Source organism: Panicum hallii, chromosome 3 (assembly GCF_002211085.1).
Source record: "Panicum hallii strain FIL2 chromosome 3, PHallii_v3.1, whole genome shotgun sequence".
In the NCBI taxonomy this organism is placed as follows: Eukaryota; Viridiplantae; Streptophyta; class Magnoliopsida; order Poales; family Poaceae; genus Panicum; species Panicum hallii.
In genome coordinates this window covers 2,696,324-2,722,348 of record NC_038044.1, presented here as the reverse complement: position 1 = coordinate 2,722,348, position 26,025 = coordinate 2,696,324, and the positions used below count along the sequence as shown (strand labels likewise).

General features: G+C 45.1%; 4 protein-coding genes across 5 annotated transcripts; all 4 read right to left on the bottom strand.

Moving 5' to 3' along the window:
• Positions 1–1,971: 1,971 nt before the first annotated feature.
• LOC112884425 (serine/arginine repetitive matrix protein 1-like) lies at positions 1,972–3,156 on the bottom strand. The gene has a single exon (XM_025949807.1). It carries the CDS (start codon positions 3,154–3,156, stop codon positions 1,972–1,974), a length of 1,185 nt encoding a protein of 394 aa, XP_025805592.1.
• Positions 3,157–9,772: 6,616 nt separating this feature from the next.
• LOC112884044 (pollen-specific leucine-rich repeat extensin-like protein 2) lies at positions 9,773–11,960 on the bottom strand. Its single transcript, XM_025949355.1, has 2 exons — positions 11,777–11,960; positions 9,773–11,665 (listed from the first exon to the last, which is right to left on the bottom strand). Exons 1-2 carry the CDS (start codon positions 11,946–11,948, stop codon positions 10,314–10,316), a joined length of 1,524 nt encoding a protein of 507 aa, XP_025805140.1. The 5' UTR covers positions 11,949–11,960; the 3' UTR covers positions 9,773–10,313.
• A 1,008-nt stretch (positions 11,961–12,968) lies between these two features.
• Positions 12,969–18,179, bottom strand: LOC112886016 (long chain acyl-CoA synthetase 9, chloroplastic-like). 2 transcript variants are annotated; one of them, XM_025951753.1, is made up of 12 exons: positions 18,022–18,179; positions 16,896–17,397; positions 16,546–16,626; positions 16,028–16,300; positions 15,720–15,851; positions 15,455–15,628; positions 15,146–15,375; positions 14,940–15,057; positions 14,478–14,609; positions 14,248–14,382; positions 13,975–14,181; positions 12,969–13,472 (listed from the first exon to the last, which is right to left on the bottom strand). In XM_025951753.1, exons 2-12 carry the CDS (start codon positions 17,343–17,345, stop codon positions 13,308–13,310), a joined length of 2,097 nt encoding a protein of 698 aa, XP_025807538.1. In that variant the 5' UTR covers positions 17,346–17,397; positions 18,022–18,179; the 3' UTR covers positions 12,969–13,307. The 2 variants fall into 2 exon arrangements, with proteins under 2 accessions (XP_025807538.1, XP_025807539.1); XM_025951754.1 differs by having other exon boundaries at positions 13,461–13,681.
• Positions 18,180–18,517: 338 nt separating this feature from the next.
• Positions 18,518–25,866, bottom strand: LOC112886854 (chaperone protein dnaJ GFA2, mitochondrial-like). The gene is made up of 18 exons (XM_025952867.1): positions 25,718–25,866; positions 25,548–25,623; positions 25,403–25,453; positions 24,733–24,824; positions 22,863–22,946; positions 22,726–22,764; positions 22,443–22,538; positions 21,905–21,943; positions 21,733–21,820; positions 21,579–21,643; positions 21,262–21,336; positions 20,932–21,004; positions 20,408–20,499; positions 20,225–20,296; positions 19,439–19,495; positions 19,276–19,324; positions 19,022–19,088; positions 18,518–18,934 (listed from the first exon to the last, which is right to left on the bottom strand). The coding sequence occupies exons 1-18, from the start codon at positions 25,769–25,771 to the stop codon at positions 18,844–18,846; spliced, it is 1,260 nt and encodes a 419-aa protein (XP_025808652.1). The 5' UTR covers positions 25,772–25,866; the 3' UTR covers positions 18,518–18,843.
• Between the last annotated feature and the right edge of the window lie 159 nt (positions 25,867–26,025).

Here is a 26,025-nt window from a genome sequence, read left to right as displayed (position 1 = left end):
CCAGCCAATTTTTGTGACAGACAAAACAAAATACAGGCAATACGAATTTACAGACGCGTATGCCGTGAGATTAGGTCCTTGGGAATATTTTTCAAAAGTTTACAGGAGCCCATATAGGATGTTTGCCGAAGAAAAGATTAGGCATTTAGATATTAGAGTTTAATTTGCACGTTATATTTCTATAGATTATATTCTTGTTAACGGGTTATAATTTACAGATTTTCGGCTCGCATATGCTGTTGCTTAATGGCATTGTGGATTTACGGTGCCGCCCATTGCCTAAGGAACTCCTAGATTGTCGGTTTGTACAGCTGCATAGAGCATTTGCATATTGTCACTGTGCGTTTGTTGCTTGATGCATTCGTAGAGTGTTAGTTGGTGATCGTTACTTACGAATCCATATATAGTGTTGGTTTTTTAATAATCCAAAATCTTATTATAGACTTGCGTATATTGTATATCTATATTATTGATCGTGGGGTTTCCATCTGTTGGATAATAGATTTGTAATTTGTCATTTCCCCCTAAGGTATAAAGAATTTGTCGGCTTTCCATATCTAGCCCAGCACCAGCGAGAAGGGCTGATCCTAAGCTACCTGTCATATAACAAAGTTGTAGATTGTCGGTTTGCGCTCTTTGCTGAATGCACGTGCATGCCTTTCGATTGTTGGTTTGCGCCGGTTTCTGATCACCGGTTACCGTCTAACGAACTTGTACATTAACCGTCAATTTCCGTATGCTACATTAATATTGTTGGTTTCCTATTGGCTAACGAGATTGTAGTTTGTCATAATCTATTTATTTCTTAACGAATTTGTTTGTCGGTTTGCGCCCTTTGTCCCCTCTAGAAACCGTTTTGCATGTTATCTTAACGATATCATTGGTTTGTGCCACTGGCTTGCGCGCCAAGCTTGTAAATTGGATACAACGGTAATGATTGGTCACCTCAATTCAAGCCTTACGAAGCACACGACCTCAAATTATTAGGTATATTTTAATGGAAAATGATTTGGTACCAGTGCCGTTCATTTCCCTTCGCGGTGATCTGCTGTAGTCAATACTTAAGTTTTTGTTGAAGTACGACGGTTAGCCGGGAGGTGATGCAATCTGTTGAATGAGCCAGAGCATGCAATATGCAATTGGAGCTCATCATTTCATCAACACTCTTGCTCAACCGCTCATTTTACTATTTATTCTTCACGGTCTACTCCCTCCGCTTCAAATTGTAGGTTGTATTGGTAAATCTAGATATATAGATTTACTATGCATCTAGAGATATATAAAAAAACTATGTACTAGATTTGTTTAAACGAATTACAATTTGGAACAAGAGGGAGTATGATTTTTTTTTCTCGCGTCTCATGTAATGCATGGTTGAAACCTACATCCATCGGCCTACAAACTAAACTCACTTCTTAGATTACTGTCTCCTTCGGAACACATGATTTCTTCACATGATGATTCCTGAACCTGAACTGATTCATGTGAACTTTTGGCTTAAACTCGAACACATACTGTGAATGGCTTGAAGCAGCCGGTCTGCATCTATCCTACCAGTCCGCTAACATTTTGTAGCAACCAAATCGATCGGCACTACAATATTGGTATAGACTTCGACCGGCAATTTTACTTGGCCATATGATAGACACAACAAAGTGCTAAGAAATGGTGAATAGGCCTCACTTCGACGCAAGAATCGACTCAAGTCTAGCAACTAAAATATAATACACAATCCAAATTATTATGACCAGATACATACAAAATACAAATTTATTAAGACCAAATTTAAAGACAGCATCAAGGTTCTCCAAGTCCAGCAACGATAAACTTATTAGCCAAATTCGACAAACACCACAGTTTTTAAGACGAAATAAACAAACACACAGACATTGGGAAATAATAGATAAATGATCATGGCGCCGATATGATATGATCCAGCTGCGCTGCAGGAAGAACGTAGTCGATTATGATCTAGCATGGTGCTTCCGGCTCGACAATCATGGGCCGCGCCGGCCCGTCGAGCAGAAACGGGTGAATCTTAATCCGGCCACGCTTGGCCACTGGCCCAGTCCTGCGGGGCGCACCTGCGTTGTTGCTGGCCGAGCGGTCGTTGTTGGCGCGGGCGCCGGCGCGCAGCTTGCTGGCGATGTCGTCCACGCGGCGCGGCAGCGGCTGCGGCATCAGGTCGACGTCCTGGCTGTCGTCCACGGGTTGCGGCTGCGCCAGTGGCGGAGGCGGCTCCTGCTGCTTGTTCTTCCGCTTCCGGCGAAGCTCGAGCACGCCGCTGTGCGAACTGGCGTGCTCTGCCTCGAAGGTGGGGCTCGCCTGCGGGCGGTACTCCGGCAGCAGCCGCCCCTGCCTGTTCCGCACGCCGCAGGCGTTGCGCAGCGTCCTGGGGCCCTTCGCCCCCTCACTCCACTGTGGCGTCTCTGACGACCCGCAGTGCTTGCACAGCTTCTCCGCCGTCTTCTTGTTCTTCTTGTTGTTCGGCGGCAAGGGCTCCATTGTCGGTGACGGAGACTTGCGCTTGGCCCGCTCCTGCTGCGAGGACGACTCCGAGGCCGGGATCTCCTGTGGCGACGGCTGCTCGGAGTCGGAGGCGGAGCCCGTCCTCGCCGTCGCTTGCGCTGTCAAGGATTCCGTCGCCGGAGGCGGAGACGTCACCAGGACCAGGTTGGGAGCGGGAGCTAACTTTTGCTCGCAGATCTGGGCGTCCGGTGGGGACTCCGGGGTCAGCCTGCTCTCCTCCGTCTGAGGCGGCTGGTCGGAGACGGCCCTCGCTGCTGCCTTCCGGGGGCGTCGCGGTCGCGGCTTCCCCCACCGCTCCCCGGCTAGCCTGCGCCGGACCCCGCAGTTGTTGTAGAGCGTGCGGGGGCCCAGCGGCCCGGACCTCCACTGCGCTGTCTCGATGGCGCCGCAGTCCTGGCACCTCGTGGCCGCCGGCGGCGTGGGCGCGGGGAGCCTGAAGGCCCCCCAGCGGGGCGTCTCGGCCCGGGCGCGAGGGCTGCGCTTCCCGCGCGGAACGGCGGCGTCCGTGCCGGTGGCGGCGGCGGCAGGCCGCTGGGTTCTGCTTTCGCCAGATCCCGGCGGGCCGTTGGGGACCGGCGGCCTCGCCGCCTCCCGGCGCTCCTGCTCGCTCAGCGACAAGGACGTCATGGCGTTGGCGTCGATCTCGCGATCTGCACGTCGAAACTGAAAGTCTGGAAGAGGCGCTGCCTGCCTAAAATACTGTGGGGGACTAGACCTGGGTTAGGGTTGAGCGGTGGTCTGGTCCAGGCAGCGTTGCAGTGAGCTGAGTGCCTGAGTTCCATCAGAAAGCGTCTCCTTTCTTCCGTCGCGGCTGCTAGCTTAGCAACGTTTTACCCAACTACCCAGTGGTCTGTCCGATGAATTACCATGGTGGCACGTTCGTCAGATAACCTTGCCTAGCTCTTTTTTCTCTCTCTCTTTCTGTCATCATCGTCAACGATACTGAAACTGAACGCCTAGGTTTCTGATGATTTGATGAACACCGGATACATACCTGAATCTGAACAATAATGCTGCCGTCACATCGATCGCACGCAGTCTCTCAGGTTAGCACCCGGCCTGGACGCGCGCGCAGCGAGACGAAATGCTTAGCTGTCTGAACACGTAGGCACTACGCGGTGCGTGGCGTAAGGTTTCTGCCTGACGGCTGGCGTGTCCTCGCCTACGACGCACGCGCGCAGGGAGCCGGAGGAACGGCTACGAGTAGGCGAGCGAGCCTCGACGCCGTCACACGCATTGTCCACTCGCGTGCTGTTGCTTAACGCCATTGTGGATCTTCAGCGGCCATCGCATAACGGTTGACAAATCTGTAGATTATTGTCAATCTCTTTCACCATTACATAACGCATCTGCATATTGTTAATTTGCACCTACTGCTTGATGCGGTTAGTTTGTGCTGCTACTTAACGGATTTACATAGTAATGAGTTTTTTTAAAGAATTATCGTGATGGTTTTTATCTTTTTCCAATGCGGGTCGAGCCCCGAATTTCATTACCAAAGCAACGAAATTACAAACAGTTCAGGGTTCATCCCCCAAGGGGCTTCAGAGTTCATGAAACGGTACTGAAAAATGGAAAAAAAAACAAGGGATGAATGTCGTGATGGTTTTTATCTAATGGAGTTCTTGCCTCCATTTCATATCTAAGTTATAGATTGTCGGTTTCCATTTGTTGCTTAGCGAATTTGTAGTCTGTTGTTTTGCTTACAATAAAGAATCTGTAGTTTTACTTGGTCAATTTATTTGCGCCCCTTTTCCCTTGCAAAAACGGTTTGCACCTTATTATCTCAATGAAATCATCCATTGTCGGTTTCCATCTTAGCTTAGAGAACCGGTAGCCTGTCGGTTTGCGCAACGTTTTCATCACAAATCGATTTGCACCGTACTTTATTTGTACGAAATTATAGATCGTCACTTTCCATTTATTGATAACAAATATGTGCTTGTCATTTCCTCTTTACTAGATGCACATGCACATGTGTGAATTGTCGGCTTGTGCCCGTTGCAGATTGTCGGTTATAGTGTAACGAACTTGAACATTAGTTGTCGTTTTACATCCACTATATTGATTTTGTTGGTTCCCATCTATTGAATAACAAGATTGTAGTTTGTAGTAATCCCCTTATCCATTTACAGATGACCTTGTCGGTTTGCACCTTTTATTCCCTTCCCCTAAGAAATCGGTTTGCACGTTATCTTAACAAAATTATCGGTTTGTATAGCTGGCTTGCGCTCCAAGCTTCTACGTTGGATTACCGTGTTGTGTAATGATTGGTCACTGGAATTCAAGCCTTATGAATCTCAAGCTCAGTTTAACTCATTAGGTACATTTTAATGGCAAACGATTTGGTGCAAGTGCCATTCTTCTCCGTTCGTGGTGATCCGTTGTGGTCGATTCTTAAGTTTTTGCTGGGGTCTCGCTGGGAGGTGATATAATTGAGAGCATGCAATAATATGCAATGTGAGCCCTTCCACACTCTTGTTCATCGTCTTGTTTTCCTTGTTGTTTGTTCTTCAAGATAGGCAGAACAAAGTGCTAAGAAATTGTGATTTGCCTCACTTCAATGCAAGATCGAATCGACTAACTAGTAATGAAACGTAGTAAGTGTGCTGTGGCCAAGTATGGCAAATCACAATTTCTGTTGTAGCCTCACCTCACCTCTGTTGCAGCCGACCTAAACGATAGGTTGTAAACATTTCCTAGAGATATATTCTACAAATTTTTTTAAGACCACATACACATACACAAAGCCAAATTAAATGTGTTAAGACCACACCATACACAATTCAAACTTATCAAGACCAAATAAATTAAACAGGTACATATTGACAGACATCAAGGTTGTAGGAGTCCTGCAATGATAAGCTTAGCCAAATTCGACAAACACCAAAGTTCCCAAGACGAAACAAACACACAGACAAAATTCGATAAATTATTTTTTTCGAGAATGAAATTCGATTATTTATTACTGGGAAATAGATAAATGATCCAGCAGGAAGAACCTAGTCCATCACGATCCAGGAGGGTTATTAGTTCTTCTTCTTCCCGCTCGACGATCATGGTCGCCTTGTTTGTGTTACAGAAAGAACAAAATTATATATAGCTGCATATGAGTAAAACACTTGTGTGTCTTTGGCTGCTACAAAGTGTGCGGTGTGCAAAATGGTTTTCACACATTTCAAAAATTTTACGAAGGGGACCGGCGTCTCCTGCTCGCTCCGTCCTCCGCGACCAGGAGGGAGGCAGCGGGAGCACGCCATGGCTGGGGTGGGGTGGCTCCTCGCTCGAACCAGAAGGAGGCAGCGCTGTCTGCGTCTAGAAATACTGGGAGACTGGTAGGAGCTGGGGTGCCAACGCCCAACGGGCTCTCCTCTCCTCTCCTGTGTAGCCCTAGCTACTCCGGCCGGGACTGCTCCGGATGGCCGACGCGTGGTGATCCAACAGCAGGGATGCACAGGGCTCCACCATTTTTTTTCGGCAGGCGTTTAACTTCATAGGCTCATCGCGCGCCAGCCTAACACTCCAGCCAATTTCTGCTAGGCTCTGTTAGTTACCGGCAAAACAAAACTACAGACGAGACGAATTTACAGGCAGAGATGTGTATGCCATCATATCATATGTACTTAGGAATCTTTTTTCAAAAGATTACGAGAGCTTATTATTAGAGCAAGTTTATCAAAGCAATGGCGACTAGGCATTTATTTCGATACTAGAGTTTAATTTGCACGTTATAGTCGATCTCGAGACTCTACTTGTGGATTATTGTCGGTTTAATTTGCACATGTGTATAACACATTTGCATAGTGTCGATTATTTGTGCCCGTGCCTGATGCATTTATGGATGATATGAATCCATGATGCCACTTTTGTATATATAATAAAATTTGCATCTTGTAAGCCTAACCGTTAACTAAAAATTACAAGATTTAAATCTTAAAATAGCAGAAACCGCATAATTAAGATAAATCTTAGTGCATAGTGTCATGCAGACATTAAATTAGTGCCACATAATTTTTTTTACTATACTCAATGGATAAGCAGGTATAGAAAGGAATCTTCCTATATTTAAGTAAGAAGGAGATGTATTTTACTAACCACTAAAATATTTTGATATTAAAAATAGAATTGATAATCTACTGGGAACCGCCCTGCTGCTACTCCATTTCGTTGTTTCAATTAATGCGTCACTAGCAGACACCGGCCGGTACACAGTAACTGCACTGCAGGCAGCCGGGGCGGGGCTGCATGCCTGCATGCATCTCACGGAAAGGCCGCGGTCAGGTACCACTGCCGTTGGAAGGCGCGCGACGACCACCGGAGACGGCCGGCGGCGGCCCTGCCCGGGCAGCGAGGAAGCTTCCTCCGGCCGCGCAAAGGCACTCTAAACTGTCGTCGGTACTCCTTCCATTCCAAATTACAGATATATATTTTTTCTACACACTTAAGTATAGTGTATATCTAAATGCATAACAAAAACTATATATATAGAAAAAATTAAAATAAATTATAATTTAAAATGGAGATAGTAATAACTAGTAACCGAGTGTGACTATAGCAGCCCACGTACAGCTGGAGTGTACAGCACATGCGGCCAGATCAAATAAAAGGTTACGGAAAAAACAAAAGGTTGGCTACAAAGCTCATATAGATGGATGTTACAGATGAGACGAAACTAATGGTATTCCAACTAATTTCCAATAGTCTTATACATCAATTAGAAAGTTGAGGAGGCTTCCATAGAGTTTTTTCTGTACTGTATAGATAACCTAGCTTTTGTATAGTTCACGGTTAATGTTGATATAGATAATGGGTGCCTGTCACATAATGAACTTTTGTAAGTTTGTGTCCTGGTGTTTGTAAATCGGCTTGCACCGTGGATTGTCGGCTTCCATCAAGTGCCTAACACATTTATAGTTTTTCATTCCTCCCTTTCCGTAAGGAACTTTTAGCTCGTCGGTTTGCGGTTTTACATCTTACCTTAATGAGATTTAGGATTGTCGGCTTTCCATGATTTGTGATTTTTCATTTTCCCTTGCCAAATAGAACTTGTAGCTTGTCGGTAAGTGTACTTCCCCTTTGTGTTCACATCGGTTTGCTCCTTATCTCAACGAATGATAATGGAACTGTAGATTGTCGGCTTGTGCCTTAACGGACACTACTATAAAAATATTTTGTGGCAATACCTCTTTTTTCTAAGGGTGGGTCAAAATCTAACCCACTCCTACAAATGAAGCGGGATTACTATACCAATTGACCCGTCCCTGGAAATACATTTTTAGTGGCGGGTGATGATATCACCCGTCTCTAGAAATGACCACCATTTTTTGAGACGGATGACGCCATCACCTATCCCTAGAAATGCATTTGCAGGGGTGAGTGACGCCACCACCCACCCCCTAGAAATGCACTTTTAGGCACGGATGATGGCGTCACCTGCCCAAATAGTCCCACGCAAAAAAAATTCATAACTTTTCATATGATCTCAGATGAAGTCATACTTTATACCAAAATTGTAGAGATTGACAAGACCTACAATTTTATAGTTGCTAACTTTTTCATTTAAGTTCATTTGATAGTTAAAAAATTATTATAAATTGTCTAATAGCTATGACTACATAGTATCTCATACAACTCAAGTCATACTTTGAGATTTCCACAATCTTAACCTTTATATACACTAAAATATATTGCCCTATTTTTTTATCTACAGTTCACAATAATCGTAGTGTAGAAGTTTTACTTTTTTTATTTGTTTTGCTATATGTAAAAATTTAAATAAATTTTTAAAATAAAGTAGAAAAATATTTTTAGGGGCAGGTGGTGGCATTACCTGCTCCTAGAAATGGATTTGTAAGGAGCGGGTGATGGCGACATCCGTCCCTACAAATGAATTTAGAGTTAATATAAAAGAATAGCATAGCTTACAGAGTCATAAGCGACAGTGTAGTATAGTGGAGAGGAAGGTACGCGTAAGGCTTGAGCTTCAGATCCCGGATAATGCAATTGTGCATATTTCGTCAAAAAAATTATACCTCGATAGTATAGGGACTGGTTGGCTGCTATATTTTTTCTTTTTTCTTTTGCTGTTTTTGATTTTTATTTTATTTTTCTATTTTCTAGAAATTGATTTGTAGCCTTAGAAATCGATTTCTAGGGGCGGTAGAAATCATTTTCAGGGCAGGCGCGGGTTACCCGCCCCTAAAAATAATATTTCTAGCTGCGAGAAGTAGGAGCAGGTGCGGCACCCAACCCTAAAAATATATTTTTACCCGCCTATAAAACCTTTTTTAGTAGTGGAAATTGTACATTGTCCGTTTATGCTAGATGCGTGACAAGCTTGTAGGTCGGATCTCAATAGTGATGATTGATAGATTGAATCTCAACAGTGATGATGATTGATCACCTCAATACGAACCTCATTAGGTTTATTTCAACGGGGAACATTGTGGATACGATGACCACTACAAAGTTTGCCCCCAAAGCTCCTATCCCACCTCCGGCAAAGTCAGGGATTGAAGTTAGGGCTTGGGATTTCAGGATTGGGCAACAGGCTTGAAGCTAGGGAGCCTGATGGGGCATGTTAACCAGGCGGAAGCCATGGTTCGTGCCGTGGTGACGTGGGGCCTGCTGGCTGAGTTGGCGGGGCATGGTCAGTGTTTAGCACGGGGGAGGGTGGTGGCGGCATCTCTAGCGGCAGGAACTGGAGAAGACACTTGGAGGGGTGGGATGAGGGTGAAGTGGCTGCGACTGCGACCAGCGTCGGGAGAAAGAATTAAATGGAATGGCGGAGGAAGAAGAAGGATGGCCCGTTTTATCAAAACAGGCAGCTGGATTAGACGGTCCAGTTGTTTTGGGCCTTTAAAACACCTTGAGGGCGCGGGTATTTTGGGCCCTTAAAAAAACCTAGAGGGTGGGCTAGACAGGCCAAAAAACAACACAACCAACACAATGTCAAGGTGGCAATACATGCTGACTACTGAGGACGCGATAAAAGACACATTGCTCGTAAGTGCAGTGTGGCCTGGCGAACCACTAGTTGGAGCTCAGAACAGGGACACAGTTTCCTCACAGTTGACTGAAACATGGAAATAGTGATCAGATGATGAGGGCACGGTATCAGGCAAGCATACTCCTGCTGCATGTATCATCACTGCCATGCACCATCACCTCTGTTGCAGGCTTGCAGCCAACCTTTTGGCTGGATAGCATTACTACAAATGAACAAATCCTGCCATGACAAAGGTAGCGACCAAGCTCGTCACGAAAACTTTCCAAGACATCAGAGACACATCAGCAGTTTCCTCCCAGTTCAGTGAAACATGGCAAAGATTTTAGGCAGGCGGCATCCTTCTCTGTTCTCTCTCTTGCTTTTGGATGCAGAGCAAAAGAGAGAAGAAGCATCACCGTGCCCAATCTGCAACTGCATCCCTAGGAATAGGTAGGTTTTGAGTCAGAGGAATATCATTTGGGTACTCCACCTGCACATCGGCTTGCCCAATTCGGCTCTCACTTCACATCGACAAGACTGGAGTACCATTTGTGTTGAGAGTCATGAAAAGGCACAGCTGCAGGCAAGCATGCTCCCATTGCACGTATCTGACTGTATAACTCTCAGAATTGGCTGCAGCGTTGCTCCAAATCCTGCCATGATCAAATCCTACACGAAAAATTTCCAAGAGGAACAGATACACACAACCAAATCGATAAAGTTACCGGAAAAAAAAAGAGGCCGAAGAAGATTACTATTCTCATCTCAGCTGATTTTCTCTAGTTGGATAGGCTAGCTAGTCGATCAAGGACTCGTCTCCGTCGACGATCAGCGGCGCCGACGGCCCTTCGAGCAGCAACGAGTCCAGCGAGCTCGGCGCGTCGTTTGGGTCATTGCTGCCGCCGCCGCCACGTCCTTGGGCCGAGTCGTCGATGTCCCCAACGTGTTGGTCGCCGGCGAGGCTGTCCGCCGGCTGCGGCAGGGGCTGGTGGAGCGGTGTTGGCGGGTACTCGTTCTTGTTGTGCCATCGCCGGGGCAGGAGCACGTTCATCGGGTCATCGCCGCCGCTGCACGCTAGCGCGCCGGTCGGGTCGTCCACGGGTCGCGGCTCCTCCGTTGGCAGGGGTTGCTGGCTCTTCTGGCTCTTCCGCTGTCGGTGAAGCTGGATCACCTGGCTGTGCCTGTTGGCGTGCTCCGACGGCTCGAAGGTGGGGCTCGCCAGCGGCCGGTACTCCGGCAGCAGCCGCCCCTGCCTGTACCGCACGCCGCACGCGTTGCACAGCGTGCTGCGGCCCATCGGACCCTCCCGCCACTGCGGCGTCGACGACGAGCCGCAGTGTAGGCACCGCTTCGCCGACTTCCGAGGCCGCCACGGCTTCTTCTTCGGCGTCTTCGGCGCCTTCTTCTTCTTCTTCTTCTTGACCAGGAACACCGCCGGCGGCGACGCGGCCTCCGTCCTCGCAGGCGGAGACCTACCCTGCTTCGGCGGCTTCTTCCTCAGCAGGTAAACGTCGGGAACTGACCCGGGCTCCCAGATCGGGCCGTCCGGCGACGAGTCTGACACTGGGCTGACGGGGCTCTCGGGCGGCGGCTCGGCGACCGTCCTAGCGGTCGCCGGCGGGGGGCGATGCACCTGCTCCCGCAGCGCCCCGGCCGCCTTGAGCCGGACCCCGCAGGCGTTGCAGAGCGTGCCCGACCCCATCGGCCCCGACCTCCACTGCGGCGTCTCGGCCGCTCCGCACTGCAGGCACCTCCTCGTCCTCTTCGCCGGCCTCTCCATGGTTGGCGCGGGGGTATGGGGGTCGGGGGGCGGGGCATGGCACACGCGCGGGCGCGGGCGCGGGGGACGGGGCGGATTCGCTGCGAGGGCTGGGCTCTTTGCCTCCTCCGGCGCGGGGACGGGGAGCTCGAAGGTCCACCAGGAGCACGGCTGGGCGCGGAGGCGGGGGCGGCTGCGCGCCTTGCGCGGGACCGTGGCGTCGAGGCAGGAGACGGCGACGGGCAAAGGCAGCGCCGCCGCCGGGAGCGAGAGGACGTATCCGAGGGGCCTCTCCCGCTCCCCCTCCCTGCCACCGCCGGCCATGTCGCCGGTCTCCATGGTCGCCGCAGATCGCCGTGTTCTTGGGCCTAATCCAGGCGGCTGCGCAGCTAGACGAAAATGCTATCTTTAGCCGTCTCCCGAGCTGAAAGATTGGGGGAGATGCGATTGCGAACCCATCACCCCAACCACCGAAAGTAAGAGAAATTAATGAATCCCACCTCTATCTTGTACCCTTCCACCGTCGCCATGGCCGGCGGACGGACGCGCTGCGACGGGAACGCGGAGGCGGCGGCGGCGGCGGGTGAGGGAGCGAGCAGGCGGCGACCGTCGGGGTTGGGGGCGCCAGCAGCAGAGGGAGAGGAAAGAGAGTGCGGGCAGATGACGAGTCATGCCTCCTCTTTTTTTTTGCCGTATTTTCTTTGGTTGCCTCGAGGGTCACGAAAACCGCAAAATCTTTTCACGAATTCCGGCAAACTTTGTCGGAGCTGAAAACGCGATCTTTGTATTTTCTCCCCTAAATACGAAATCACATGGTAATGGCGCAAAGATGTGCTGAATATGGATTAAATTCGAACCAGGTTGCTGGTACGAAAGTGCGCAGGTGAGACGCAACTCCGACTAAAGAAGTCAATTTCGTGACAGGAGCATATAGAAGGCATATTGAACCATCAGGGAAGTTTTGGCAGGATTTGGTACAGCTTTTAATAATCTGATTATAAGTAGCTTCAAAAATATTTTATCTGCAAACATAAAAAGTAACTAAGAATAATTTTACGACATATTTTGAGGGCACACCGACTTATTTGTCTTACAATAAGCAACGAGATTTGAGCGAAACTTCTCCGCCTCCGTCTTAAGCTTTGCAAATTCAACAAGATTCAAATAAGAAAATGAATGTTTTTCTAAACATAGAAGTACTACAAGATCCTCATCTTCTCAACCAACCGTCGACTTCCACTGTAGCATCGACGGCTACTAGTCCCAAAGAAGGTCGGTGCTGCAACCGTCAAGGCCGCAGTGGAGATCGACAGTTCGTTACGTGTGACTTTGGGTGGGAGCAATGCCCTTTGTAGTGGTTGGCAAGGGAGTGGCAGATTAAAAGGTTTTTCTGAACATATAGAGGACTTGTGTGTTTTTTCTGAACTTCCAGATTCAAATACAACTCTGTGTAAAATGTTGAATATAGCCCGACAAGCAACTTGCAAACTACAATAAACGGGCACCAGCTAGCTAAAAATATATTACAGTAGTATAGAATAGCAGCGTGTGTACCCATTCATGAAACAGATGTGATAGTCTTGGCAGGGTTAAATTTAGATCTCGTGCCACTGCAATACGAACGAATTCAGCGAGGATACCGACAGTTTTTCCATGAGATCCGGTTGACCATTGTCTAAAACCTCGACGAACTGAAGAACAGAGGCACCGCACCATTCAAGATAAAAACCAGCAGCCAACAGTTATCTCAGGATAAGAGAACAAAAGCAACAAGAATCCGATGCCATTTTATTTTAAACACTTGCAGGAAGCATCATATGAGGCTACATCGAAGTGCTCTTGAAACGGCGGGATAGCTTCTCATCATCAAAGAGAAGCCACAACTTAAAACTCAAGGGTACCCTCCTCCATCGGAACAAAAAACACAATCCTCATGATCAACTACCTCGAGAATGGTCCCTTTTAACATTGACATGTTGGCCCTCTATATCATCTCCACAGCTGAACGTGTCAAAAGGAGTGGCAGAACCGTTAGGCATACAACTGAGCCAGATCATTCTCATACGTCTTCCTGATCACCTCCCTCTTGAGCTTAAGGGCAGCAGTGACGAGGCCCGACTCGGGGGTCCATGGCTCTGGTATCAACTTGATTTTGGCTGGGATCTCAAACCTCTCAAGTCGAGCTTGCTTTGCAGCCTGAGTGGCAAGTGCATCAGTGCTCAAACTACATATGATTTGTCTTGCCCAACATGCTTGTAACTTTAAGTGTGCATGAGTACGTGGATATTATCGTTGGCCTCAGGTATAAAGAAGGGTTGCCAATGATGTAAACACATATGAAGCTACAGTCATGGCTTGGTTTGGACCAAAAGTGGGAATAAATATCATGCTGCTTCTGAAACACACTAAGATAACATGTATGGCATTATTGAGAAATTATAACTGAGAACAATATGAATGAATGCGATGGATGCATACTTGTAGAGTTGAACTTATAAATAAGTTCTTACATCTATATATATGCAAGAAAAAAAATGAATGCATGTATGAGTGAGACCATGGTGGTCCATGGATGCCTAATTCTTGTGTTCCATATAAATGCAAATGCAAAAGCATTGAGCCAAGCATGAAACATCTGTAATGATCCAACCACAGTATAGCAACCAGATGTTGACAGGGGTCAATAGAGAACACAAACCTTTGCTAAAGATCCAAGCACTTCTTTAACAGCCTCTTCCTTCTGGCACAAATCTGAGAAATCACTATATGTAATTCCTTGCTGCGAAGCCCAGCTCTCCAGCTCATTGCGTGCAGCTGCCACAAGTGCAACGCAGTAGTTGTGGAAAGGATCAGCGTGAACCATGATATTCTCCACATATGGGCTCACAATCAAAGCAGCCTCCACCTGTAATCGTCCAATCAGTTAAGTAGTGCAATCAGCCAGTCTGACCAGAACTACAATATTGCCTACCTTCCCCAGAGATACATATTCGCCATGTTGAAGCTTCACAATATCTTTCTTACGGTCAATGATTTCAAGGCAGCCATCTGGATGGAAACGTCCAATGTCACCAGAATAGAACCACCGCATACCTTTTTCATCATCCTTCACAAGAAATATGAGATATATGATTACATGAATCGTGAAAAACTTATCAGTGCATTTCATGAAGTATCCTGTGAAAACATTGGCAAGAATACCTTGTAAACTTCATTTGTTTTGGCTTCATTCCTGAAGTAGCCTTTGGTTACATTAGGACCCCCTATGACTATTTCTCCCCGAGGCATAGGTGAATCAGTTATTAAGTATCCACCTTCAGGCCAGTCGATCAACTGAAAATACAATGGCCAATATGTCAGAAATTGCAAGAGGTTAACAGTTAACACGAAACAATGACTGTACTATCACGAGAACTAATCTCCACTGAGACATAGGATCAACAAGCCAGAAAATTCAAAGCACAAGCATGTAACTCATCTTGAAAACAAGAACAATAAACAACTTATTCCCCAATTAAGGAAGATCTTCAATATAAAAACCTTCTTAGGTATCAAAAAGATTATAAATATATCCACACAGATCAAACAATGGGACAAAAGCAGCTTTGTTACGAAAAATCGATCCACCTCAAATTGAAATATGGCTAACAAACCGAAGCTGACCTTAATATATGAACAAGGTAGTGGAGCACCAACACGGCCAACAGATGTATCATCATACTCAGAAAATGTACCACCAGCACAAGTTTCAGTCAGACCATACCCTTGCCCTATTGGAGCCCTGAAATTGCACGAGATTGTCAATTTTAGACTAGGACAACCAAGAGAATTGCCATCAGACAACAAAATGAGGATTTAAATAATCTTACCCAAGGCATATATTGATAAATCTCTGAGTATCCCCAGATAGAGGTGCTCCACCTGAGAGTACAAAACGAATCTTTCCTCCCAAAATTGCACGCACCTTTCCGAAAACAAGCGTATCCCACAAGAGTTTCTCCAATCCCCAGGCACCAAGCCAGCTTCCATTGATTGCTGCAAGCCGCCGGTTATAGCCAATGTCAAACAATTTCTTTGCTACACCACCCGTAGCATCCACCTGAAGCCACCTCAGCACCAATGATAGCAGTCAATAACCAATAAAGAACACTGAACCAGAACAGTGTAAAGGGCATTACCTTTTTCCTCACACCATCACGAACACGATCAAGTATAGCAGGTACAGCAGTCATCAATGTTGGTTTCAGTGCCGAAGCATCACCTAGAGTTCCCTTTTTTATTTTGTTCGATGTATCAGTCAGGGTCAAAGGTGATCCGTATCCGATGGAGGCCCCGACAGCAGCCATTAGTGCCTAAAAAGCACAGTTTTGCATGTGGTGAATGAAGATTAATAAACAATAATGTGACCAGATTTGGCCCATTCAGATGCCAACTGAAAGCTACCTCAGCTGCCAGCTCAAGAATGTGTGCAAGTGGGAGGTAGGCCAAGTATATATCTTTACTACCAAGTGCAGGCACTATTGTCATAACTGCTGAGAGTGTAGCCAGGACATTGCGGTGGGTCATCATAACTCCCTACAAACAATTCAGATGCATGTCAGTTCAGCAGAAGACATATAATTACAGAAACTGCACTTCTTTGGTTATTTAAGCATGTTATGAATCAACTCCCCTCATAAATTCTAGTACGCAAGAAAAAATGATACAGAAAGAACAACAAAATGAAAAGAACCAGGATGTATAAAACAAACCTTGGGTAATCCGGTGCTACCACTTGTGTACATTATCACTGCAACATCAGATGGGAGAGGCATGTTTGCTTCAACAGGTGCTTCAGTTCCTAACCTACCCACTTCATCAAATGACTCAATTATCCAGCTAGTGCTGTTTCGAGCTAAAGAAACTTCATCCGAGATGCCTTCCTCATTGATATATACAACACGTGTTACAGTGTCAAGCTGCCCACTTATATCAATCAACTTTTTTAGTTCTTTCTGACCACAAATTACAGTAGTGACCTCAGTCTGGAGAGCAAAATGGACAAATTAGTTAAACATAGAAGCACACCAAATAGCAGGCAGGTGTTAATTACTTGAAACAGCGGCATTAGGAATGACACATACATGCAACTGCTACAGATTATTTTCTCATGTCTGTTAGAAAAAATGCCACTAATAGTACGAACTGATTTGTCTTGATCAACCAAGATAAGCAGATCACATGAAAACTTAGCAATTAGAGACAACATGAGACAAGTGACAGTACTGACCTCACTTAGTGAGTGGCACAATGCTTCCTCTCCCAATGAGGCATAGATGGTGACAACTGTAATATTTTGTCTGAAGCATGCCTTGCAAATGAAAAAGAATGTGTAACTCAGAATTTCAGGATGCAAGGGTTTCATAACACAACACTAAGATGAGAAATGAGGCAAAGCGAAAAAGGGGAACTTCACACTGATATGATTTAACACAGCCATCAACCATGTATTTGATTCGTTATAGATATAAAGTGGCCAGTGACCTTGGTTTACTTCAGTATTGCAAATTGCTAGTGAAGAGAACAAAAATGCATTCACTAGTCTATCTTTATCTTGGGAGAGAAGAGAGAAGACGCTACCTGCAAAGCAACCTGCCATTCAGCTTTCGTCTCAGCAAAAATTGCAACACGCTCATTCTTCTGGTGGCCTAATCGAATTAGGCCAGATGAGAAGTCACGGACGCTCTTGAAGGCCTCAGCGTAACACTTCCATTCATACTCGCCAAGATGAAGCTTCTCAAATGATCTTCCACCAGGTGCTGATTCAATTTCCCTCGAAATGAGCTTCCTGGTGCCAAAGAGGGGCATGTAGACATACTCCTTGCAAGATTGCTCGAAAAGCTCAGCAAGGGTGGACACCCCTTCCCAGTGTGTCTCAACAGGCTGTTCAAACCGATAGTTACGGACTGCATATCCAGGCTCTCCACCAACCTCGACTTGCACTCCCCTCTTCCTTTCGGCCTTTCTCCTCTTGCGGAGCAGCAGGGAGACCGCGACGGGGACAAGGAAACCAACAAAATAAGGATTCATACTTCTGCAAGGCTGGTCCTTGTAGCTACAGTAGGTGCCCTGAGGCGAAAACCTGCAGAGAAGTACTAACTATGAGGTAAAAATTTTCAAGGTTCCAGGTCCAGATTGTGATATCAAAGGAACTTTTTGAACATGAGAAGAGACTAACTGCACGATTACTCCTTTTATCTAACCTGGTCCATGGAGCAGAACAACCACCCCACTTATTGCCAGAAAAGGGACCGGTTAATTATACACCATTCTGACCTATAAGGTAAAAGTACAGCAGCGTGTATAGCTGCTAATCTTTGACCTTCTAGTACAATGACAGCCATCTCCTAAAGACACACTTGAATGCATCCGTAGACTGAAGTATGTATTCAGTACTCCCATTGTGATTATAGAATTGAATACAAGCATCCATCCTGCTTGGTCACCAGAAATTTGTGGGCAGTAACAAAGGTTACAGGGCACCCTTTTCCTCGAAAGAGAATTGCATAGCCCCAACCACAGCGCAGTAAGCAAGCGACAGTCGCGCAAAGCATTCCCGAGGCCGTAGGAGTCTCCCGAAGGTGAATCAGATCGCCCCCAGCCCCCACCACTACCCCAATCCACGTACACATAGTCAACAGAATTCAAACTGCGGCGACAACAATGAGGAGAATCAGAGGAGGAGAGTGAATAGGTAGTCGCGTACCTTCCAGACGGCGGCGCAAAAGGGGCGCGTAGGTGCTTCGCGAGGGCGGCGGGCGGCGGCGGCGCGAATCAGCGAGGGGGAGAGGGGGTTTCGCCTCGTTAAGTTGCGGTTTGGCTCTCGCCACTTGTGTCGCTCTCGCCTGAGGCTGCTGCTCGCTCTCCGCTCCGTCAGGCGGGCCCTACCGAATCCAATCCCTTCCTTAGCCGCCGGTGAGCCTGCTGGGGTCGGGCCCAGTTCCCGTTCACAGAGTTGGGCCCAAATGGCGGGCTGCATATGCAATCCTGCTCTCATGTGCGGTGGCCACCCTTTTCCTAACTTTTCTTTCTCCTACTTTCGTTTTTTTTCTCGACACTTGTTTAACCGATGGCTCTTGCATATGTACCGAGCATTTTTTTTTGAAATAACAGTATATAAAGCAAACTGATTAGTGTCTCACAAAATTGCATATACAAACTTTCTCGTCCCAAAATCCACAGGCTCACTCAGTCACTCATCATACACGGCACACATCAAAAGATTATTACTGAAGGCCACCATTCCATGGCGTAACAAAAGCTACGGCACACATCAAAAGATTATCACTATCTTTGATCCGTCCCTAGTTCCCCATATAATGGATAACATAAAGAATTGAAAATGCTACGGTAATTTTGCGTAGCAACAGCGCTCAATGTATATACATCATACATCATACATCATACAGCTGCTATATAAGGGTCAAAATGTTACAAGTTTTGGTGCCTACAGCACCTTATAGAGGGCGCTGGGGCCATCAACTAGTGGTGGGTGTATATGACCAATGAATGGCAGAGGCCGAAAATTTCAACCAGAGGCAGCCGCAACCCTTTCCCGATCTGTGGATTCCTCTTTATCGAACTCCTCTATCAACTCCCGTTGCCGTTGTGTGACCTCCCTGAAAAAAGAGGAATATTTTTCTGATTACCCTACCGCTTTGTCGAATAAAATTGAAATGACAATTTGCTGGAGGCGGCAAGCCTACGTTGGAATCCTGATATTGAAGTGAACATATTGATTCCCAAACATCGATGATTTTCTTGCTTTTATTCCTGAAAATAAAAGTATATATGTTAATTACATTACTATCATCTAACAAAAGAACAGAAAAAACTAATAAATATCATTCAGCATGCTTCTCTTTCACCAGTTATCATGGAGCAAAAGGCCAGAGCGATTAATGAACTAATCCAAAAATCCATTAAAAGGGGGGGTCATATGGTAACTCCAATAACAAACCTTTGCCCCGAAGGACGACCTTCTCTCCCGGTTGGGTACCTTGGCGAACCTAGACAAATAATATCACGAGCACGGCAACACTTAGGACATCAAGTAGAGGTATGCTGCAGTGATTGGCAGTATTGCAGGAAGAATGTGAAACTTCATAAGAATGAACACATACCTTGACTGTAACATTTCCAGTGAGGGTTGGTACCGAGACCGTTCCACCTAGAACAGCCTGTAAATGAGCAGTTTACTGTTTTAGAATTTAGAGCTCTTCACCCATGATAGCTGCTCTGGCATGCCCGGCCATGCGAGGGACCATGATAGCTGCTCTGACATGCCTGGCCGTGCCTACTTGCCCTTGCCACCAAATCGCCCTACCCCAGCCATGCACATTTACTGCTTAAATCTATGGCAAGTGGCGACTAATAAAGATCAAGAGATGGTGTGGTCTAGTGTTTGGAAGAGTCAATGGAGGCTTGAGTGGTGGAAACGCCAGTGCTGATAGAGGCTGGTGGTCAGATGGCGTATCTACCCAGTTGCCACCAGACAAGCCTCAGAATGAGAATTCAGATTGAGGGGAAGGATGGAGAAAGAGGTAACCACACAGATGTGTAAAAATAAATCTCTTGCATGTGGGAGGCAGTTTCTTGAATTCTATGGCTGGGGCCCAAGTGGACAAAAGGTATCCAAGCACTTTGTTACTTCTCATGGTATACCTTTTGTCATTTTTTCTCTACAGAAAAGAAGAAAAATATCTAATGTCAACTAAATCCTAGCTCAAGTCGGATACTCCAAGCGTACACCATGTGATGGCACAAAAGAAAGCAGGATTGCTTACTGTGTGCTTGCTACTAGTAAGATGTAAATTGATTTTATTTGAAACAAAGATGAAACTTGCATAGCATGGACATGTACCTTGATCAGAGTAAAAAACAAAAAAAAGTTAAAGAAAGAGATTGACCTGGGAAATGCTTAAAACAGAATCAACATGCACATGGTTGCCTTCTCGTCGAAAGATAGGGTCCTCTCTGACCTGTAATAGGAAAATGAAAATTAATTTCATCTTTTACTTTCTTGAGATCTTGCATAGTACTGGCTAAATTCAGGGCAAGAGTTGGCATATACAGAGGAAAAAAAATGGAACCTTGATAGTAACATAAAGGTCACCAGGCTTATTGCGCTCAACATCTGCACCGCCCTTACCAAAAACCTTCATGGTGTCATTATCATCAATTCCTGAAAAGGGATTCCAGTTATAATATACCCAAAACACAAGTATGGCAATATTCATTTCACAATAAATACCTGTGATTGCATAACTGTAGGAAAGTGTCAAATGTTGACAGAACAAGCAGAAATGCTGAATGATTCAGTAAAATCATATTTTATAACAGGGCAGCTCGATGATTTATTTGCCTTGTATATTTAACTTAGTAGTGGTAGTGCATAAAAGACGTTATATGTATAATACCAAGTACGCCAGTTGGAATCTCTTGGAATTCCGCATAGGCTAGTAGTAGTCTTACTTATACCACTAGTTTACACTTTACAGCATACAAACCACCAGGAAAAAAGAAATATATGTAGTTAACATTTTGCATAACGAACAGAAAATTCAGATAGCATGTCAAGCATACACATATATCAGTAAAGAAAATTCCTCCTTACCTGCCATTATGTCTAGCTTGACTGACATTTTCCCCTTAACTACCTGTTCTCCTTTGCAAGTCTTGCAAAAATTCTACAAATCGTTTTTCAAGTTAAGCCATGAAGGGGAAAAAAACATCATCGCAAGTGATAAACCACATATATAGGTATGCAGTAAAATGCTGGTCAGAAAAAAAAAATCCCCTAAAGAACTAAGTACACTCAAAGCGACACAAATGTTGCTTAACATTTCAAGGCAATGACCATGGCCCATGACAAATGAGATTTTATAGTGTACAACTTACTAACAAATTTACATGAATATACTAGTGAAAAATTATAAAAATTCACCTTCACAATTTTTCCGCTTCCATTGCATATTGAACACGTACATTCAACAGTAAATATACCCTTCTGCATGAATATCTGCATTCGTGACAACATGTTGATGGTCAGAGCACTCCTATCTAATATACTGTTGTTGGAGCTCAAAACACACAAGACAGAACAAGGAAACAGTTAACACTTTCACTTCCAGGGCATTTGGTGGGACAAAAAAATTGCTATGAATGACCGAAACAAAAGGAATTTGCGAACGGAATCAACTTGCTAAAATGCCATCTGTAAGAAACATGCCATGGGAAAATGTGTTGGCAAAGGATACTTACCACACCGGAACCTTTACATGTTTTACATGTTTTAGGCACAGTTCCAGGGGGAACACCACTTCCATCTGCAAAAACAAAATAGAAGTTCGGATTAAAAACAAGAACAAAAGGGGAGGATCATCAATGAAATGAATATACAAGCAGAAGCACATACTGCAAGTTCCACAGAAAGTATCAGCTTCATATGTAATGGTTTTTCTGCAGCCTTGGACAGCTTCCATGAATGATAGTTCAACAGAAACCTACAGTTCGTGGGATGAAGAAAACAACCATTGCATCGATATGTTTGATTGAAAGCAAACAAATACAGCGAAAACTAATTGAACCTTGACATCTTGGCCTCCTCTGTATGCATTATCAAAGATCTGGTGGACAATAAAATTAAAATATATCAGGTGCGTACAACAGTTCAAATGCAGATAAACAAGGAGTGAATTATATGCATAAGAGAGATGAACAGAGGAATTTGCTAAATATTGAGAAGGTACTGTTCAAATCATGTTTAGCCTGCCGCATGACAAAGGCTAATATGGTGTTTATATTAAAATCAAAAGCTGCGTTCATTGCATGTTACAACATAGACAAAGGCCAACACAGAAGAAACAAAATAATAGAACTTAATATAAAAATATTACAATCTTGTAACATGATTTTTCATGGCCACCTGCATACAATTTCTTTTCCATTCATGTTTTTCACAGTTGCAGCTGGCAAAACAATCGAACAGAAATATCGCATATTTAAGTTGTGAATCATAGGTCTCATGCATAACTTCACCAAATGACAGGTCTAATAAAATGAGAGTACAGATCAATCTAGGGCAAATTTATGATACATAAAATAAAATCCCGAGGACGCTCTTACGTCGCCAAAGATGTCACCAAATGGGTTACCCTGAGGAAAACCCTGCCCTGCAGGGTCACCGCCTGATGCATGACGCTCAAATGCTTCTGGTCCAAGCTGCCAATTAAAAAAGTTATACTGAGCACAAAATATTTTACTGTTATGGCAAAAGAAGGTTTCATGAGTTATGGAAGTTAATGCTGCTACCAGCTAAGCAAGCGAAGATAAACACAAAAGGTACAAGTTTATCATAGTTTTATATTATCAGAATTTTTGTTTCATAAAAAAGAGAAATGCCAATAACCTGATCATATATTTCACGCTTATCATCATCCTTCAAGACCTGAAAAATGCACAGATAATATCAGCATTTACAATGATCATGTACTATGAATTTATGGTTCATAAAAGGTAACTACATTATCTGCAAGAACCTCATACCTCATAGGCACGGTTAACTTCCTGAAATTTTTTTTCTGCATCAGCATCATCTTTATTGGTATCAGGATGGAACTTCTTTGCAAGCTGGAGAAGAATGATAAGTTCAGTAAAAACAAAAGTTTATCAGATTACACAAAGGAGAAGAAACCAAATCAATGGGAGCAAAAATGGAAGAAAATAAAATTATGGAGAGGATGATACAGTCAGCATGCAAAGCACAAATGGCCAAATTGATCCCAAGATGCAATCTGGGTTGGAATGGAAGGACGTTCCCATTTGTGGAATCCCCATTGGCTGACCCTGGCTTATTTTACCTGAATCTAGAGTTATCTGTCCATCTTATCATTGAAATGTTATCTTCTGCATTGAAACTCTGCTCTGATTATCCATACACAGAAGCAGGTCATCTTAAGTCTTGACGAGTTCTACAGGTGTTTAGTTTATGCTTTTCTGTACATGAGTTTCCATATCCAAAATATGATTACTCAATCAGCATGGACCATCCCAGGCGCCTAAGCACCGAACCAACAAGGTGTGCCCCTAAGCATCACCCAGACATCCAGGCAACAATTAGATGAGCAAAAAGTAGCATGAGCTGAACAGGAAATCATATAAATCTTGTGGTAGTTGCACATTAGATAGGTTAATCAGCCATGTATCACCAATACTTTCACTATCCGATACCAGCACTTTCCCCATAGTATCATAGGGTTGTTTTCCAAATTGCATATTGCAGTTTCGCCGTATAAATATCACCATACTGGTATCCCATATCAGAGACACAAAGTTAACCAGTATTACAGTAAGTACCATAGTAGAGGGATGGTTACAATAGATACTGTCAAAGGAAAAGCAAAGAGAACAAGAAATAGCAGAGAAGCAAAGATTAAAAGTAGTTGCAGAAAAAGTGCACAGAGAAGAGGCGAGAAGCATAGCCAAGCAAATCACGAGCACAAGAAAAACTGAACAGATCACAGGAGGTAGAACCATCAATAGGGGGCCAAGAAGTGAAGTGGGTGAAGTGCCCTGGATCTGGACTCTCGGGAGAGAGGACAGCAGCAGTGAGCTAAGGGAAACTATCAGCTTGAGACAACTGGACCTTAAGCCCTCCAGGCAGCAAGGTTGAGATGCACATAGGGGGGAGGCAGATAGCCAAAGAGCAGGCGCAGGTCATCAATGGAGAAAACTATCAGCCCAAGCTCGACACCTGGATGGAAGGCTTGAGCCACCCCTGGTAATGTGGGTGCAGACTACAGAGGAGAGAAGCGCGGGTGGAGATATTAGGAAGAAAGGAAGGAAAGGTTGAATAGATGTTGATGATTGAAGCTACACTAGCATCTACTTACCTAGGATAAAGTCAACAGAATGCCAAGGTTGCATTAGGACAAGGTGAAGAACTGAAGATTCGCACTGCTTTTGATGATTAAACGTGTAGCAAAATTATTTTCATAGTTGAGGCCTCGAGGATGAAATCCACTATAGTTGAGGCCTTGATTGGGTTTAAATGGAGTTTTTCCTGGCTCAGCTATCAGATAATAGAAATCAGGAACGAAAATGCAGCCAAACAATGGCCAGAACACGTTCTGGACCTTGTGGTTCAAGGTTCAAGTATAGAAACCAATCATATGTAGCAACTACAAACAAGTTTGTACTGTAGCATTTGCATTGGTAAGCAAACAAAAGAATATAAGCCAAACAACACGCCGGCATTCATTTGGGCCATCCCTATTCAGCATTCGAGTACAGTAACATTGGGGAATTAAGGAATATGAAACCCCAGAAGTTTAATGATGTCCAATCAATAGACAGTACCCTAGCTTTGTTTCCAAAGGTAGTGCACATCCTCACTAAGACAAATAAAGATGCATACCGCATAATATGCCTTCTTTATATCTGGTGCAGAAGCATCCTTGCTCACTCCAAGCACATCATAATAATCCCTTGCATTCATCCTCCTTGTGGCTAACATCATGGAAATGCAGATGTTTTATCATAGGCACTAGTGCATCAAAAATAATAGCAAACACGTTTAAGAAATAAAATTTATAATTATTAAAGAAGCAACCCTAAGCACCTAACACAGGGCAAAGAAAACTTAGTATCAGCAAACGGCAAAGACAATCCAGTTAGTTGTTTATTTTGGTGCCCAGTATTTTTTATTTTTTTGGATATGGGGTGCCTAGTGTTGGGTTTTATGATCTCTAGTCTCCCACAACTTGATTGGAAATAAAAGGTTTGTTGTTGTTGTTTTTTATGTGTATGGATCATCCTGGAGATCACTTGGGATGGTGGCTCTTAAATGAATCAGATGATTTAATTACACGATTCTAACAAAATTGTATGCAAATGGTAAAAATGCTGGCTCCCCAGGCAGAAAGCAGAAAGACAGAGCTAACCTTAACCAGAACATGTGGTTCGTTTTAATTGTCATTTCGGGACCAGCTGTAGCATATACATCAAGCCACATTTACTTTCACAAGATGAACTACTGCGTACGAAAAAATGGAAACGTGAGCCATCATATCGGCCGATGTACTCACCATGGAAAGACCTGCTCGGGCACCACCAGCTCGTGCTCCGCCGCTCCCTCCCTGCCCAATTCACCGGATTAGCAACGCACGTGCACAGGCCTGCCTCGAGCAATCCATTCGGAAGGCATCTAACGTTCCACGCAAGGCGGCTCACCTGGTTCGAACAGCCGCGATGGCCCGGTCCACGCCGTGGCCGCGGCGGCGGCGAGGTGGCGGGCGAACAGCTCGCGCTGGCACGGAGGCAAAGCGGTTAGCCGCGGGGACTCGGGGTTGGATGGAGGAGAAAGTGAGAAAGGGGATGAGAGACTGGAGGAGGTAGCTCACCGTAGGGGAAGACATCGCCGCGGCGGCGAGCCTTGAGGCGGCGGCGCGCGCCATGGTGGCGGAGGTGGGCGGTGGAACCCTACTTTGCAGCAGGCACCAAGGCGAGTGGGGCCTGTTGGCTTAAAGCACAGCAAAGAACGGGGAAGGGCTAGAGTCCGATTTTCGAAAATCGGAATAAAGTCCATTTTGCTACCGAGCCCTCCGAATAGAAGCCCAAACAATCTGTCTCGTAAAGGAGATTTATCTTTCTTTTATCCATGGATCAGCTAATTTTTGTATGTTTCAAAAAAGATTTGAAACGTGACATG